Source organism: Xenopus laevis, chromosome 1S (assembly GCF_017654675.1).
Source record: "Xenopus laevis strain J_2021 chromosome 1S, Xenopus_laevis_v10.1, whole genome shotgun sequence".
NCBI lineage: Eukaryota > Metazoa > Chordata > Amphibia > Anura > Pipidae > Xenopus > Xenopus laevis.
In genome coordinates this window covers 136006439-136023279 of record NC_054372.1, presented here as the reverse complement: position 1 = coordinate 136023279, position 16841 = coordinate 136006439, and the positions used below count along the sequence as shown (strand labels likewise).

The window sequence follows — 16841 nt, the reverse complement described above, 5'->3', positions numbered from 1 at the left end:
ATCCTTTTCAACAGCTAATTGTTTCCTTATAATTTTTTGCTGCAGTCTTTAGAACCTTTACCCCCTGTGTAATCCACATCTGTTTTTCCTCTCCTCTCTTGAAGTTCCGTTAGTAAACAGATGCCAGAACCAGCTAGACCCACTTGAGTCAATCTGAGCAAGTCTGATTGCACTGGAATCCAAGATGCAGAGTTGAAGTTATTTCATGGAGCTGGTTTACCTCTCTCTTTGTACAGCAGACCTAACATGAAATATACTAATTGTTGTAGTTACACAACCAAGTAAGCCAACTATGGCAGCACTAAGTAATGTGACTTATGATAAAGCCCATAAGTAGGACTTGTGTTAACCATGGCGTAACTACCGGGGGAGCAGAGGGTGCAATTGGGCCAGGGTCCGTATCCCCTCAGGGCCCCCCGGCAGCTTGCGCACCACTGGATTCCGCCCAGAAAACAGCGTACAGAGGGGGACCCCAGCTGCACGTCCCACGCCAGGGCCCGCCCCCCTCTAGTTACGTTACTGTGTGTTAAAATATATTTAACTACATGCATTGCATTTTACAATACATGATTTCTTCTAGGTATGATAGCATAATGTGTAAACATCTTGGGTGCCTTATTAAAGTCTCGGAACCCTCTTTGTTCTATACCTTTCTGGCAAAGTTGAGTTTTACATTAACTGTCTCAACTATAATTATTGACTGTTGTACAGACTCAGGGGAAAAAAATAATCCATTTGTAGTTTCTGATTTCAGGGTCAGCACTTTTAAGCCTTTTACTGCGGAGTGCTTTGTTGCACAAATCACTGCAGGCTACTCTGAAATCCAGCTAATAAGTAAACATTCCTGGCTTCAAAGCCATTTAAAGCAGCTTGCTGATGGTTCCTTCCATTTTTGCAAAACCATCTAATGTACCAAGAACATAATTAATTAATTAACCTTTACAGAAGGGAGGACCCTAAATCATACTGCATTTCTAGTTATCTTCATTTGTTGACACAAATGTCCTTTCATATACAGAGGTTTGTTCCATTTAGTTCCCATTAATATGCAGTAATATAAGACTATATAACTTATTGAGTACACAAAAAAAATCTTACATCAGTTTATGCATGAGTGGGACTTCAGTGGTATATTCTCACTTAAAATAACTTTTCAGTGTAAAAATAAAAGTGGGTAAAAAAATAGACTGTACAAAATAAAACATGTTTTCAATATAGTTAGAATGGATGTCTAATAGAATAACCAGAACAAACTTTCTCCTTTGCATAGATCGAACCTGTTAGACAGAAACATGAAAGGGGCTACATGGAACATTTTACATGGATCATGTTTAGTCAGTTTGTTTTTTATCCTGGCCACACAGATGGATCCTCTTCTAGTTTGACTGACTAACAGGTTTGAGAGCTGCAAAGGAGTAAGTTGGGTTCTGGCTATTGTTCTGGCTAATTACATTAGACCTATGTTCACTCCAGTCTTTATGTGGCTGGTCAAGAGGGTGAAGTCAAGGGTGATGTTACTGCCTCATGTAAAACTCTGTCATATATCAGGTTCATAGTCCCAGATGCAGAGGCAATGCAAATCCATGACACATTTCAGGAATGCATTCTGTTTCTTCCTGCACATACCTCATTTATCCTCCTACAGATTTAAGGGGAATTTATAAACATTTCATAATGCAAAGCAAAAGACCATGTCTGTTTATAGATAAAGAACTGTAACTCTATATACAGTGTGTGTGTGTGTATATATATATATATATATATATATATATATATATATATATATATATATATATATATATATATATATATATAGTCCACGAGGTAGTCAGCACTACAGAAAAGTAGTTTAAGATGCCTGGGTGCAGTATCAATAATATCAATACATATTCAGCAAGGAAGATCCGCACTCTCAGTTCTTAAGTAAAAATGTAAAAAGTTTTATTGTTACATACGAGACTGACGTTTCGGCCTCCTCCTTTGAGAAAGGCCTCGGAGGTGGCCGAAACGTCAGTCTCTTATGTGACAATAAAACTTTTTACATTTTTACTTAAGAACTGAGAGTGCGGATCTTCCTTGCTGAATATGTATTGATATTATTGATACTGCACCCAGGCATCTTAAACTACTTTTCTGTAGTGCTGACTACCTCGTGGACTATATATATATATATATATATATATATATATATATATATATATATATATATATATATATATATATATATATATATATATATACATTCACATAGATACCCAAGCTCACAGAAAAATTAAACATGTAAAGTCCCACAAACAATAATCTGCTTAGATTGATAAAGAATTAAATATAGCCATCCGATCAAGTGAAATTGTAACAGTTTGCAGTCTAGTTCACTATATTTAAGAGACAATTATGTAGGAAAGTGAAATGTATCCTGCTAAGAACAGCCATCTTCTTATTTCTGTATACATTTGCATACTAAAATGTAGCTCACACTGAAGAGCTTTTGTTTTTGCTCAGTCCTCTATCAATGATTCTTAACATTTAGTCAGCCCCCTAGCCCATGACACACACATACATTTATGTAACACTGATAGGGTTGCCACCTTTTTTAAAATGTTTTACCGGCTGCTGGGGGGCGGGGACACAAAGGGGCAGGCTGTGATGTCAAAAGGGGTGGGACATGACGTCAAAAGGGGTGGGGCCGCGCCACGGACGCTAGAAGTAAAAGAAAAGGTAAGTTCCAGGGGATTGGGGGCAGGCCGAGGGCTCCTTTTAATCGTATTACAAATTTACCGGCAGCTACATTGCCGGTAAATTTGTAATACCGGCCCTGGCCTTGGCAGGTATTTTACCGGCTAGGCCGGTAAAATACCGGCTGGGTGGCAACCCTAAACACTGTTGAGCTATTAGCAATGTGTGTGAAGTATGTGTACTTGAAACCCATGCAAACCTGACATATGCTGCCACACACATATATACTTTTCGCGCAGTCTTCTCAAGTGTGCTGTGTGGTTCATTTAAGCCAGGGGTGTCCAAACTTTTGGCTTCTCTGGGCCACATTGGAAAAAGAAAAATCGTCTGGGGCCACACATGAAATACACAAACACTTTTAATTTGTAAAATTAAAGAAAATACACATAAAATAACTACAATACCAGGCATTAACAGACATTATTATATTATTATTATTACTAACTGGGTAATGGACAGAGTCCCCCCTACTCCATAGGTCACCACATTGTTACAATCTGGCATAGTAAACCTGTTCCTAACAAGATGATAGACTGAGGTGGTTAATGTGTCTGGACTTAGAGAGCACAGAGTGTTATTTCACTCTCGTTTTCTCTGTATTTTCATACATTTATTTCTTAATTTCTTTCTTTTTTCCCCCTTCTCTTCCTTTTCTCTTCCGCATTCATATCTATCCTGGGCTGCAGGTTGGACACCCCTGATTTAAGCCTTTCCATACTCAAATTTGTACTTTATTCTTTCTTCACCCTTTTTTCAGTTGTAGTCTTCTCTCCCCATATTTTATTTTCTTCTCCTGCCCTTTTTTTACTTTTCCATTTTATCATTCATTTTCTTTGAACTTCCATTTACTTAATTTTATTTTTTCTCTTTCTTCACATCTACTATTCATTCCCCATTCTGTGAAACCCTTCTTTCCCCATTTGTTTGCTTTAATATTCTGTCTTCTATTTCTTTGCTCACCATGGAGTGGGGGATCAGATTAGAAAGTGTGAAAGATTTGTACAGTTTTGTCCCCTTCCATTGAAGCTCTCTGCAGTGACAAAACACTACGTAACATCCTGTGTGCCATTAATGGAAGAGGGCTACAGCAGTCATAATGCCTTTGTACATAGTAGTTCACCTTTATATTAAATACTATTGTATTAACAGTTATTATAGTTAATTTTTTAAACTATTTAAATGTTTTTTGTGCAGTTAGGGTCATATTGGGGGTAACTATTTTTTTTAAAAAAAAATACAGGGAGGAAGCTCCCGGTGCAAGTGGCCATGTCGTGCATAGCACTTGCGCATAATATGCTTCTGACAACACACATGCGCATAATAAGCAAGTCGCAGCATTTGCTCATTTTTTGTATGCATGTGCCTGGGCATGTTGTCGAATCATTTTTGTCCAATAAATACATGTACATGTACAACACCAAATATAATCATTTTTATCTAGGTTTTCTTCATCTACTTGTTTGAATTCAGATGATGTGTTCAGTCACATTCATATAAAAATATAGAAAATTTGAAAGGGTACATACATTTTCAAGCACAACTGTCCATACACTGTTGAAATAAAATAAACCTTAGACATATAAGAAATGATGAATAAATATGTTGAGGAAATAGACCGGTCAATTATTTGAACAGTTATTCTGCCAAATAAAACTCTGCCCATAAAAAAAATGTTGGAAGGAAAAGCAACACAATGAATCTCCATTGGTATACCATTTAAATAACATCAGCACGGGAAATAGTTTTTCCCTCCATTTTCTGGTCCTTACATGATTCATCAAAGCAACAAAACCTTTCATCAAAGTTTCTTTGGTGGCCTAAAATATTGAGGTCAGTTTAGGTTATGTTACACTATGCTGTAGAAGTAATAGATAGGTGTTAAATCCTTGTATTAACTAGGCAATCCTTCAGCCCTCCTTTTATGGCCGATGCACATTAATATTAATCTCCTTGTGGAGCTGTACCTAGTAAAGCAGGTTCTTATGCTAGACATGTTTATACTGTGCAAACTGGGAACTTTTTTGGGCCATTTTTCTTCTGCTTGTTTTAATTTTTTCATGTACTGCCTCCATCTGCTGTCCTATCTCCTGTCACATCAGGTCAAAACTCCTTGGTAATTAGGCTGCATCTATTTCTAGTATATTATTATTGCAATGTAAGCTTACCAGATCATTAAAAATATAAACAAATTGCACTGAGAAGGTCTTTGTCTGTAATATAATCTGATGCTACATAGCTGATTATTACATTCTGATACATTCTGATGCAATATTACATTCTGATGCTCATGAGAATGAGAGTCGGAGCTCAGGTAAAGGACTGCAGCACAGACCATGTGCAGTGAATCAGCAGAAAAGATCACAAAGTACTGTTGCTATGGATATAATTTACTGGATCTTCATGTCTCTTGTGTATTACTGTATATGTATTTTTTACCCCCTATTGTAAAATATAGGGATACAATAAGTCACCTTGGAGTTCCATGACCGTACGTGAATGCCAAATGCTTTTATACAGGTCATGGAACTTATCCTCATGTTTTAAAACTTACTAAGCACTGCTTACAACTGATGACATCTCTAAGAGCTCTTTATATAGTGAATAAAGTACCCCCTCTTGTAAATTATAAGGATATTATAAGTTACTGAGGAGTTTCATGACCATATAAAAACACGAGGCCGAAGGCCGAGTGTTTTTATACAGGTCATGGAACTCCGAGTACTTTATTCTGGGGGTACTTTATTCCGTATTCTCAGATATAGAAGAGGGGGTACTTTATTCCGAATTCTCAGATATAGAATGGTCCTCAATAATAGAAAAAACTTTTCAAACGGCGACCAGTACCAAATTGCAGGATCATAACCATAAAATCTTATCTCAGTGGTATAGAGTTCCCTCAAAGCTGGCCAAGATATATCCCAAACTTCCGGATACCTGTTGGAGTTGCAAACAAACAACAGGGACACTGACACACATCATGTGGGATTGCCCGAAGATACGACCATACTGGTCAGAAATTATACAATTGTTGCCTAAATTCATGGACATGGCCATCACTGAGTCAGCAGCTTTCTTTTTGCTTCATCACAATCCCATGCTCATGACGCAATATAAGCGTTTGATTGTATCTACCTTGATTATGTGGCGAAAGCATTAATACCTAGATATTGGAGAACGGAACAGGTTCCATCGGTCAAGGAATTGATTACACAGATGCAGGAAATATTCCAGTTCGAAAGCTACAAAGTCCCGAGACATAATCACACACAAGAGGCAAAGTTCAGGCAAAAATGGACTCTCTTTACTGAATCTCAGGAATATGCAGCCTTGATGATATAGATAGGTAATACTATGGCAAAGGCAGAGGTCTTGGTCTCCTCTGCCTGTGTATGACAAAATACTCTCCTGCGTATCCAGCGGTCCTCCTCCTCCTGTCGTATCAGATTTTATGTATAAGGTGTTTATGCTAGATGTAAGGCATGTAATCATACACTATGTCAAGATGGTGAAAAGGCATTTCTTTTGCTCCTTTTTGTTGTTTTAGTTTTATTTTATATTTTCTTTCTTTTTTTTTTTTTTTGTTTTTTTATGTGTGCTGTGTAATTGCAATGCATAACAATAAGGTGGCACTGTTAGAGGCCACAACAAGGATATTTCTCAGTTGGAGTCGAAACAAGTGCCTTTTGATGTTTACTATGATATGTTGCAATAATGTTTGGTGATATGCATATTGAAAAATAAAAGTAAGTGAATTAAAAAAAAAAAATAGACCCTGGCATTCCAAGTACAACAAGGCCCAAACAGCCTCAAGGTGGCCATACACGGGCCGATAAAAGCTGCCGACAGACCGAGTCGGCAGCTTATTGGCCCGTGTATGGGGGCCCCCGACGGGCTTCCCCGATCGAGATCTGGCCGAAAGTCGGCCAGATCTCGATCGGATGGGGTTAAAAATCCCGTCGGATCGCGGCTGCATCTGTTCGTTGATGCGGTCCCGCGATCCGACCGCCCGTTTGCGAAACGCTAGGATCCGATCGTTGGGCCCTAGGGCCCACGATCGGATCAGCCCGATATTGCCCACCTCAAGGTGGGCATATCGGAGGGAGATCCGCTCGTTTGGCGATATCGCCAAACGAGCGGATCTATCCATGTATGGCCACCTTCAGCCCAATAAATAGTGACTTTCTATGGCATCTTACAGCAACCCCTCTGGCTTTTGCCAGAACCCACAGCTACTAGACAGGGCCTGCTTCTGATTGGCTCCCACTGTGTGGAAAAGACTGTTCAGCTGGAGACCAATTGGAAGGCAATATTAGAGACAATTCAAATATTTGAAAGTAACTTATTTCTAGGGATTCTGCTAGAATCCATTAACTTAGTAGGATAATTTTACATCCCCTTTAATAGCATTTTTACTATCATGGATGGGTTAGCAACAAGCTTTGTCATCATTTGAAATGGCCATATTTTGTAATCTAGTCACCTGCATGGCTCTAGGCCTACCCATCGTATGTTGGTTAGTAAGCAGCTAATAACTGTTTTGAAGGGTTGGACTGGTTCACAATTTTTATTACAATCTTTAATTACTTTTTAACAAATTTTTGTGTTCTAGAAAAGAGAATTTGAAATCACAGGCTTCAAGTCCTGATCCTCCGCCTCCAGTCATAAAATTGTTTAATAGGCACATCCTTTTTGACATTGTTTCACGAGGCTGCACAGCAGAACTGGAGGGATTCCTACCTTTCTTGTTGGCTCAGAAGAAGCGCCTGACAGATGAAGAATTTCGAGGTTAGGTGCAGTATTGGCAAGTTCGGTGTTCTGCTTTGTTCACTCATTTCTCAACCACTCTACAGTATTTAATCTGGAAAAATGTTACAATTCTAAAAAGGATCATATCAAGGTGGGAATCTAACCTCTTTTGTAACCCCAATGCTGCCAGAGGCTAACAAACCTTCCCCATGTAATGGATTGCTACAATCACACCACCATCTAAATATATAATTACATTTCCATGAAGGAGTAACCACATCCCATACAATCAGAAGAGCATAAAAAGAAGTCACAACCCATTTCCAGAAATCTCCGAATTATGGGAAGGCCATCTCCCATAGACTCCATTTTAATCAAATAATTCAGATTTTTAAAAACTGATTTCCCTTTTCTCTGTAATAACGATACAGTATCTTGTGTCCAAACTAAGATATAATTAATCCTTATTAGAGGCAAAACAATCTTATTTTGGTTATTTAATGTTTACGGAAAGATCACTTATCTGCCCTGGTCCTGAGCATTCTGGATAATAGGTCCCATAACTGTACTGTCTTCCTTACTGCTGTATAGCACACCTTTTTACAACACATTCACTGCATACAATTTTACTGAATCTGCTGGTTCCCCTTCCTGTTACAGATACAGTTTACGCTTTTGTGTCGGTGCAAGAATTCTAAAGGAAAACTATACCCCCAAAATGAATACTTAAGCAACAGATAGTTTATATCAAATTGAATAACATATTAAAGAATCTTACCAAACTGGAATATATATTTACATAAATTTTGCCCTTTTACATCTCTTGCCTTGAACCACCATTTCGTGACTCTATCTGTGCTGCCTCAGAGATCACCTGACCAGAAATACTACAACACTAAGGGGCCGATTCATCAAGCTCGAGTGAAGGATTCGAATTAAAAAACTTTGAATTTTGAGTGTTTTTTTGTGCTCCTCGACTATCATATTGGCGTAAATTCGCCTGAGTAGAATGATTCGAATAGATCGAGCGCAAAAACGCTGCGAATATTCACCCATTCGATAATCAAAGTACTGTCTCTTTTAAAAATACTTCGACTGCCTACTTCGGCACCTAAAACCTACTGAATTGCTTTAAAAGCCTATGGGAAAGTCCCATAGACTTGTTTTCCAAGTTTTTGATCGAATAAAAAGGCCTTCTTCGATCAAACTAAAATCTTTCGAGCAAATATTCGATCGGGTGCCTTTTCGCCTGGCGAATATTCGCCAATTTCGACTATTCGCCAGCGAGTAAATTCGCCCGAATTGCCTATTCGATTCTATTCCCCAGTCGAATTTCGAGGGATTTAACCCCTCGAAATTCGACCATTGATGAATTTGCCCCTAACTGTAACAGGTGGTTTGTATGTGTGCACAGTGAATCTTACGATCTCAGGGGGCGGCCCTTATTTTTTAAAATGGCAATTTTCTATTTATGATTACCCAATGGCACATAATAATAAAAAAGTATATTATTATGATAATGGTTCATTTACATGAAGCAGGGTTTTACACATGAGCTGTTTTACTCAGTATCTTTTAATAGAGACCTACATTGTTTGGGGGGTATAGTTTTCCTTTAACTAGTGAAAAAAATGTATACATCCCCGCCTCCTCTGTTTCATCTAAATAGGACCCTCTCACCCACTAGTTGGCATAAGGAATGTGTGACTTATTAAAACAAACTCATTTGCAATGCTTTTATTAATAGTTTTCATGTCCTGATATGTGCTGCTATAAGGGATACAATTCAGCATGCTGGATGAAATGAATGTTGCTTGGCCTTGCCATATTGCTGTGTGCTGTGTGCATGGCAAGAACATACCAGGAATTTTAAAAGCTCCTGTCCTTCGGTGAAAATTGTGATAATTAACACACATTGAATAGTTGGCAGCAGTTTCTTATTATAGTTTAGGAAGTGTGCTGCTTAGGGCATGTACGGACAGGCAGTGAACCGGCAGTATTTTTTTTTATTAAAAAAGCATTTTTCTGGAAGTTCAACAGCTCATAGCAGTATTTAGAAGTTGGTCAAACTACCAAACATACCCTTTAAATAGGCATACAAGCAGTATTTCGTCGGGACTGCGTAGAGTTCAATAGAAACCGTCACATAATGTTTTTGATATGTAGAGGTTTTTTTTTCTAGTATCCTTAGTACTGCTAGTTATAGCATCGGCCATATGGGAGAATGGTAACTCGGTCAAACTGATATATAACATGATGGGGCCGATTCACTAACTTCGAGTGAAGGATTCGAAGGTAAAAAACTTCGAATTTCGAAGTTTTTTTTGGGCTACTTCGACCATCGAATGGGCTACTTCGACCTTCGACTACGACTTCGAATCGTAGGATTCGAAGTAAAAATCGTTCGACTATTCGACCATTCGATAGTCGAAGTACTGTCTCTTTAAAAAAAAACTTCGACCCCCTAGTTCGCCATCTAAAAGCTACCGAAGTCAATGTTAGCCTATGGGGAAGGTCCCCATAGGCTTGGCTAACTTTTTTTGATCGAAGGATATTCCTTCGATCGTTGGATTAAAATCCTTTGAATATAAGGAATTTATAGTTCGATCGAAGGAATTATCCTTCCATCGTTCGATCGAACTATCTGCGCTAAATCCTTCGACTTCGATATTCGAAGTCGAAGGATTTTAATTCCTAGTCGAATATCGAGGGTTAATTAACCCTCGATATTCGACCCATAGTGAATTGGCCCCCGATATGTTAACTATATAGTAACATGGACATCATTTTTTCATTTTTTTAATTCATGGCAACTAATCAGCATCTAATCGCCTGCGGTTAGGATATTGAATGGAAATATCTGATTAGCTGCAGTGAGTTAGGGGTATGGGCCTGATTATCAGTTCTGACGTTATTCAAGCAATATTGAACCATAGAAGCTAATTGGATGACTCACAATTACTCAGAAAGCCCAGTTGGTATTAAATGCATCACTACTAGATACTGCATTAGCAAGCCACTGTTATGCCAACTGTGTTTTAGGATCTCATCTTGCATCCAGAGGTTTGTCCACATAAAGGCCACATGTTACTTGCTGGGGCTCACTATCTGAGACAGGTTTTCATTATAGGCAGTAGTGTTGCCCAAACCTCCAATAAACATTTCACCACATGTCCAAATACTTCTTCATCTGTCCAGACACACTTCTCTAATTTATTGTAAATAGTTCCTCTGTTTGTCCAGTCATGAGATTTCTTATCTGTATGTGTTTTTTCATCATTAATTTATGTATATCTGTCTAAGATTCCTGCCTTTTAACATTATAGAAGCGTCTACAGGGAAGACTTGTTTGCCCAAAGCTCTTATGAACCTGAACGACGGCAAAAATGACACCATCCCCATGTTAATTGACATTGCTGAAAAAACTGGCAATCTGCGGGAATTTATTAACTCACCCTTCAGAGATGTTTACTATAGAGGTGGGTACCTGTCCAGAAAAGTGATATGTTAATGCAGTTTACATTAAGTCATATTAACCACTAGCAACAATATTTCCCCTACCAGGGATCAAGAAATGCTAATTCAGTGCACTTCCAAGAACAACAGGGTAGAAATACATGGATCTAAGGTTGGGTACATATATGCTATTTTCTTCATTTTAACTTCCAGCCAGAAGGGTAAATTATTGACACATTTAGCTACACATACTAGTAGCATATTAGACTACTGCTATCCCTGATCTAATTGTTTGGTTGTCTTCTGAATGATTAGATGAGTCAGGTGGCCAGTTAATTGATTTGTCTGGTGATCATATACATGAATTAATATCATTTGCTAAAAATGAATTAACTAGAATGTCCTATGGAAATCTGTACAATTCTAATTACTTTTCAGATTGCTTGGACTCCTAGACACCAGCAGACATTGACTGCTTTGCTCATGCATTGGCTAAAATTTGTGTGGAAGCTGCCATATTATGTACAGTACCAGGCATATATTATTCTTAAACTGCAATGGCACAGTGCACCCAATTAGCTTGAATGCCATGGAAAGCAATAGAATTCTTACCTTTATTGTACAATATTTCTCCAGTTAAGCATGATGGGGAAAGTGTATGTTTCAAATGCATTTTTTTAAATGGACTGTTGGTGTGTATATTTTGTTATATTGTTTCAGGCCAAACAGCTCTTCACATAGCCATTGAGAGGCGCTGTAAACATTATGTTGAGTTGCTGGTGGAGAAAGGGGCTGATGTTCATGCTCAAGCCAGAGGGCGTTTCTTTCAACCAAAGGATGAAGGTGGATACTTTTACTTTGGTAAGCCAGTTCCTTATTCCATCTGGAAATCTTCTTACTTGCTAACAATATCTTAGTTATGGCTTAATTCTCTCCCAGAAACTTTTTGTTGCAAAGTAATCATTCCTTCCTAAAAATCGCTGGAATTTTCCCGTTGTTTGTGCTGCCAGTGCAGCACAACACGACATTATAGTTTTATTACTTTAAAATACAAATTTTTGGTGTTACTGTTCCTTTAACAAATAAGCTCTGTTGTCTTGCATTTTATTTGCATATAATTCCAGGGACTCTTAGGGGCAGATTCACTAAGCTCGGGTGAATGAATAGAGGGAAATAGAGTTTTTTGTGCTCCTCGACTATCAAATTGGAGTAAATTCGCCTGAGTAGAATTATTCGAATAGATTGAGCGAAAAAACGCTGCGACTATTCGCCCATTCGATAGTCGAAGTACTGTTCTTTTAAAAATCATTCAACTGCCTACTTCGCCAGATTAAACCTACCGAATTGCTTTAAAAGCCTATGGGAAAGTCCCATAGGCTTTTTTCTAAGTTTTTTATCGAATAAAAAGGCATTCAATCGATCATTCGATCGAGTGAAAATCCTTCGAACGAATATTCGATCGCTCGACTAATCGCCGGGCGAATATTCGCCCATTCGACTATTCGCCAGCGCGTAAATTCGCCCGAATTCCCTATTGATTCTATTCTCCAGTCGAACTTCGAGGGATTTAACCCCTCGAAATTCGACCCTTGATACATCTGCCCCTTGATGTATCCAAAGGATCATAGTAAGTTCTCCCAAGTCACTACTTTTATGTTTACTGGTACCTGTGTTTTGCCTGTGAACTGCGAGTCCGTACACGAAAAAAAAATCTTTTGCATGCAGAAGGTAACTTCCTGGGTGTAGTTTAGCTCAACGTTTGTTAGGTAGAGTTAAGAGATCGAAAACATAAAATAAGGTTTGAAATGAATGTGACTACTACAGCTAGTGTAGTATTGTCTGTATTAAGTTAGTATTAAGTTAGTGGTCATTTACAAACTCCTAAGCATGCTGCCTTCTTCTATTGCAGAATAGTTGCAGGCCTTTGTGCTTGGTTTTTGGAACACAGAGAGCTACAGCTAGCCCTTTCAGTGAGCGTTGTCTGCATGCTGCAGTGTTCCATCCAAGAGCATGTAGACTCTATGGAGACGGTAAGGAACTGTCTTGTCTGTTCCTCCTGTGAAGTGTGCGACTTGCGCCAAATTGCGCCAAGAATCAAACAGAGTGCAACATTTCCTAGTATGCATGGGCTTGTTAGATGAGCTCTAGCACTCACTGCCTAGGAAAAGTAAATGACCCCTTATAAAACAAATGGGCTCAAGCATAAGAAACTTGATTGCTAGACTGGTTGTCTTAGGTTGTAAGCTCTGAGTAGCCTTTTTTCCTCCTCAAGTTGCAATCCACGATCCTGTATATTTTGTGTGTCTTGTATAAAAGTATTTGCAGCTATGCTTATAGAATTGATAACCATTACTCATTCACTAGGTCCCAGCACCTGTGCTTCCATTGGCATTTTACACTTTTCTAGTGAGAAAAGTTTGGAGCATCTGATCTATTCAAAAGGTTAAACACTATTAAAGATGGTTTCTTCCTCCTCTGCTATATCACTGCATGCCGCTGTTCTTGTCATTATTCTGTCCTGTTTTTTGGTTACTGAGTGTTCCTTCCAGGCACAGTGCTGTTTTGTAGCGTCTTCTATTCAGGAAGTGAGTGCACATTATATAAATACCACTCTTGCCAGTTTGTCTCCCAGAGGAGGGAGTTCCCTAGAAGTGAATAATCAGGACATATGTATTGAGCAATGAAAGCCACAGGCAAGGACACAGAGGCCTGTTATAAGGAAAACCAATGGGCCTTTCATTCATTAAAACTGGAAAAATACACATTTCAAATGACCTCACCTGATGGCTTAATGACTCCATTGCAAGGTGTGTGGACAAAGTTTGTTTAAAGTTATTTGTAAATGTAATTAAAAGTCAGACACTACTACTGTATCAATAATAGTGGCATAGGCCTTTGGCACATTTACTTAGGATCGAATATCGAGGGTTAATTAACCCTCTATATTCGACCATCAAAGTTAAATCCTTCGACTTCGAATGTCGAAGTAGAAGGATTTAGCGCTATTCGTTCGATCGAACGATCAAAGGAATAATCTTTCATTCGATTTTCCTTTGATCAGCAATTGGGTAGAAAGCCTAACGGGACCTTCCCCTAAGGCTTACATTGATGCTCGGTAGGTTTTAGGTGGTGAAGTAGGTGGTCGAAGTTTTTTTTAAAGAGACAGTACTTCGACTATCGAATGGTCGAATAGGCAAACGATTTTTAGTTTGAATCGTTCGATTCGAAGTCGTAGTCAAAGTTCGAAAAAAACGTTCGAAATTCGAAGTATTTTTTATTCTATTCCTTCACTCGAGCTAAGTAAATGTGCCCCTTAAAAAAAACCATAAAACATCCGTAAATGATATATATTGGAAATTTGTTTAGAATTATCTTTGCCATGTCATTTTTATCATTTAAAATAAGCTGAGATAGGTAGGTGTTAGAAACCTCTGTCTAGGAACCACATTGAATATACAACAGGAGCACAACTTGTTGCAACATATTAGCATCAATATACAACCCTAGTAATTAAACCCCTGATCATGAAATCATGTCTCCAAAGTGCATGCACAGACTGGGATGTCCTTACAGACAGGATTTGCCCTGTAAACTAAATTACTATATGTACGGATATAAATACTTTGTAAAAACTGAGCAGCTGCCACCCAATCAGAAGGGCCCATCAATGGGCCTGCCTGACTGACATGTGGGTAAAATCGTCCATATATGATTTGGGCAGGTTTGAAAATCTTGTCTGACAAGGACCAGGTTGGTGCATTGATGCAGACCTCCACAGGCCTCAGTGTAGGATAACCTGATATGGCTCTGCATGTGGGTAGCAAAATTGGGCCCAAATGTGCTTGGTTGGCAGTCTCACAAATAGCTCTCAGGTAGACAACAAACTATAACATGGCTGTGAGGTGCGGAGTGTAATATGTACTGTTTATTTAAGGCTAAATATATACTCTGTGTCTTCCCTTACCTAGAGGTGCACAGCTGTGTAGGAAATAAAGTTGGTTTTATTCTCTGTAGTGCTGCCAAGTTCTGCATATATAAGAAATTCCCTTGTTGTTTCTTCCAGGGACATTCAAGTTGAGGCCAAGTTATAGGCAACACCCATGAAATAGAGTAGTACATAAATCCAATTCTTTACTCTCTGCAAATATTATGCAAACATACAGCTTTAATGAGTCCTTTCTGATAGCAGTTTAAACACCTGTGTGCCATCCCCAGGGCATGTGGGACCATGGGGAGATATCCTGGTTACAGGCAGAGGAAATATGCATGTGTATACAGTATGTGTGCAGGCAAATAAAATTTTGTGTATATACAATCTCGTACACTAATAATCCTTGGTGTCAAAATTCACTTTGCACTTTTTATACTAAAGAAATAAATATTATTGGTACATAGAAGTGATTTCAATCCTAATGTACATACACCTTTGATATTGTGTGCTTTGTAGCACATCAGATTACCATCATTAACTCTCCTGACACCTAATGAGGCACAAAGGCTTAATTCTGAGCTCACATGTAGCTTTAGAAACATCCAAGATCTCTAGAGAGCTGGGGATTTTATTATTATAGGCCATACAAGCTTTAGATGCACATTTCTAGCAACAACATCTTCCCTCATCTTAAAACTATAATTATGTTTAACTCTGGTATCTACATATACTCTTACCTTCTTTTTGGGTATCTTGGAGCCATAGTGCAAATGCATTATTCATGGATTTGGAAATGTCATGGCACTGTTTCCTGATTGTGTAAACCCATAATATTATATATATGTTTCAATAATGTCAGATTTCTCTCTTTAAGGGCAGTGGCAGGTGTTTGTGATCCTGCCAGAGAAGGATATCAATCAAAATGCCACTTTCAGTTTAATTTGAGCAGGAAACATGATGCCTATGATACATGTAGTTTTTTAATTGCATATCACAGGAGAACATTGAATATTTTTAAAGATGCAAGCACTATTTTGTTTTAAGGAGAGAGATTAGCATTCAGTAGAATTGAAAGTGACTGCCAATGGTTAAGAGTGATCAGGCTGCTGTAATCAGGCATTATGGCCCTTCGGATATTTTGCAATAATGATATATACTGCCATGGTCTAATTTACTGTGCCCCTGTTAAGAGTTAACTCATTCATTACACAAAAGTAAAGGGGCTTACAGAAACATGTTTTTTCTGGTGGATTATAGGGTCATATAAAGGCATAGATGTAGTCTGGATACAAGGAGGTCAGTTTGCATTTTTAAATTTTGTGATGTGTAAATCTACTAGTGACTCACTCCTGGGTCTGTTCCTTTGGATTTCAACAGAAAGTGTGCCAAAATGCCATATATGATAAAACTCTAAATGTCCTATATTGTCTTCAGTTGTGTTAGGAAGTGTTAAACACAATTCTCTTCTCTCTCTCTATACTTGTACTAAGATAACAGATTTTTGTGTTTGCTACACTAGGTGAGCTTCCTCTTTCCCTTGCGGCTTGCACCAACCAGCCTGATATTGTTCACTATTTGACGGAGAACGTTCATAAGAAGGCAGACATACGCCGTCAGGATTTACGTGGTAATACAGTTTTGCATGCCTTGGTCGCTATTGCAGACAACACACGGGAAAACACCAAATTTGTCACCAAGATGTATGATCTTTTGGTCATTAAGTGTGCTAAGTTGTATCCTGACTCTAGCTTGGAGGCAATCTTCAACAATGACAGCATGTCGCCTCTCATGATGGCAGGAAAACTGGGAAAAATAGGGGTAAGTACTATTGTATCCCAGTGGCCTCAATGCAGGGGCTTATTTTTAAATTCATGGCTTGAAGGCAAGCTTTAGTTGCATTAAAAACAATGTTTACTGCCAAACAGATCCTGTTGCAGCTCTGTGGGCCAGACCCGAGGAGTTGTACTGCCTG

General features: G+C 38.5%; 1 protein-coding gene across 1 annotated transcript in view; it reads left to right on the top strand.

Moving 5' to 3' along the window:
• The window catches only part of trpv4.S (transient receptor potential cation channel, subfamily V, member 4 S homeolog), a 48041-nt gene that overhangs the window by 14967 nt on the left and 16233 nt on the right, over window positions 1-16841 (top strand). Inside the window, exons 3-6 of the mRNA XM_018244027.2 lie at window positions 7346-7521; window positions 10809-10961; window positions 11659-11799; window positions 16389-16687. Of these exons, the coding sequence (XP_018099516.1) occupies window positions 7346-7521; window positions 10809-10961; window positions 11659-11799; window positions 16389-16687 (769 nt within the window). The remainder of the gene's footprint in view (window positions 1-7345; window positions 7522-10808; window positions 10962-11658; window positions 11800-16388; window positions 16688-16841) is intronic.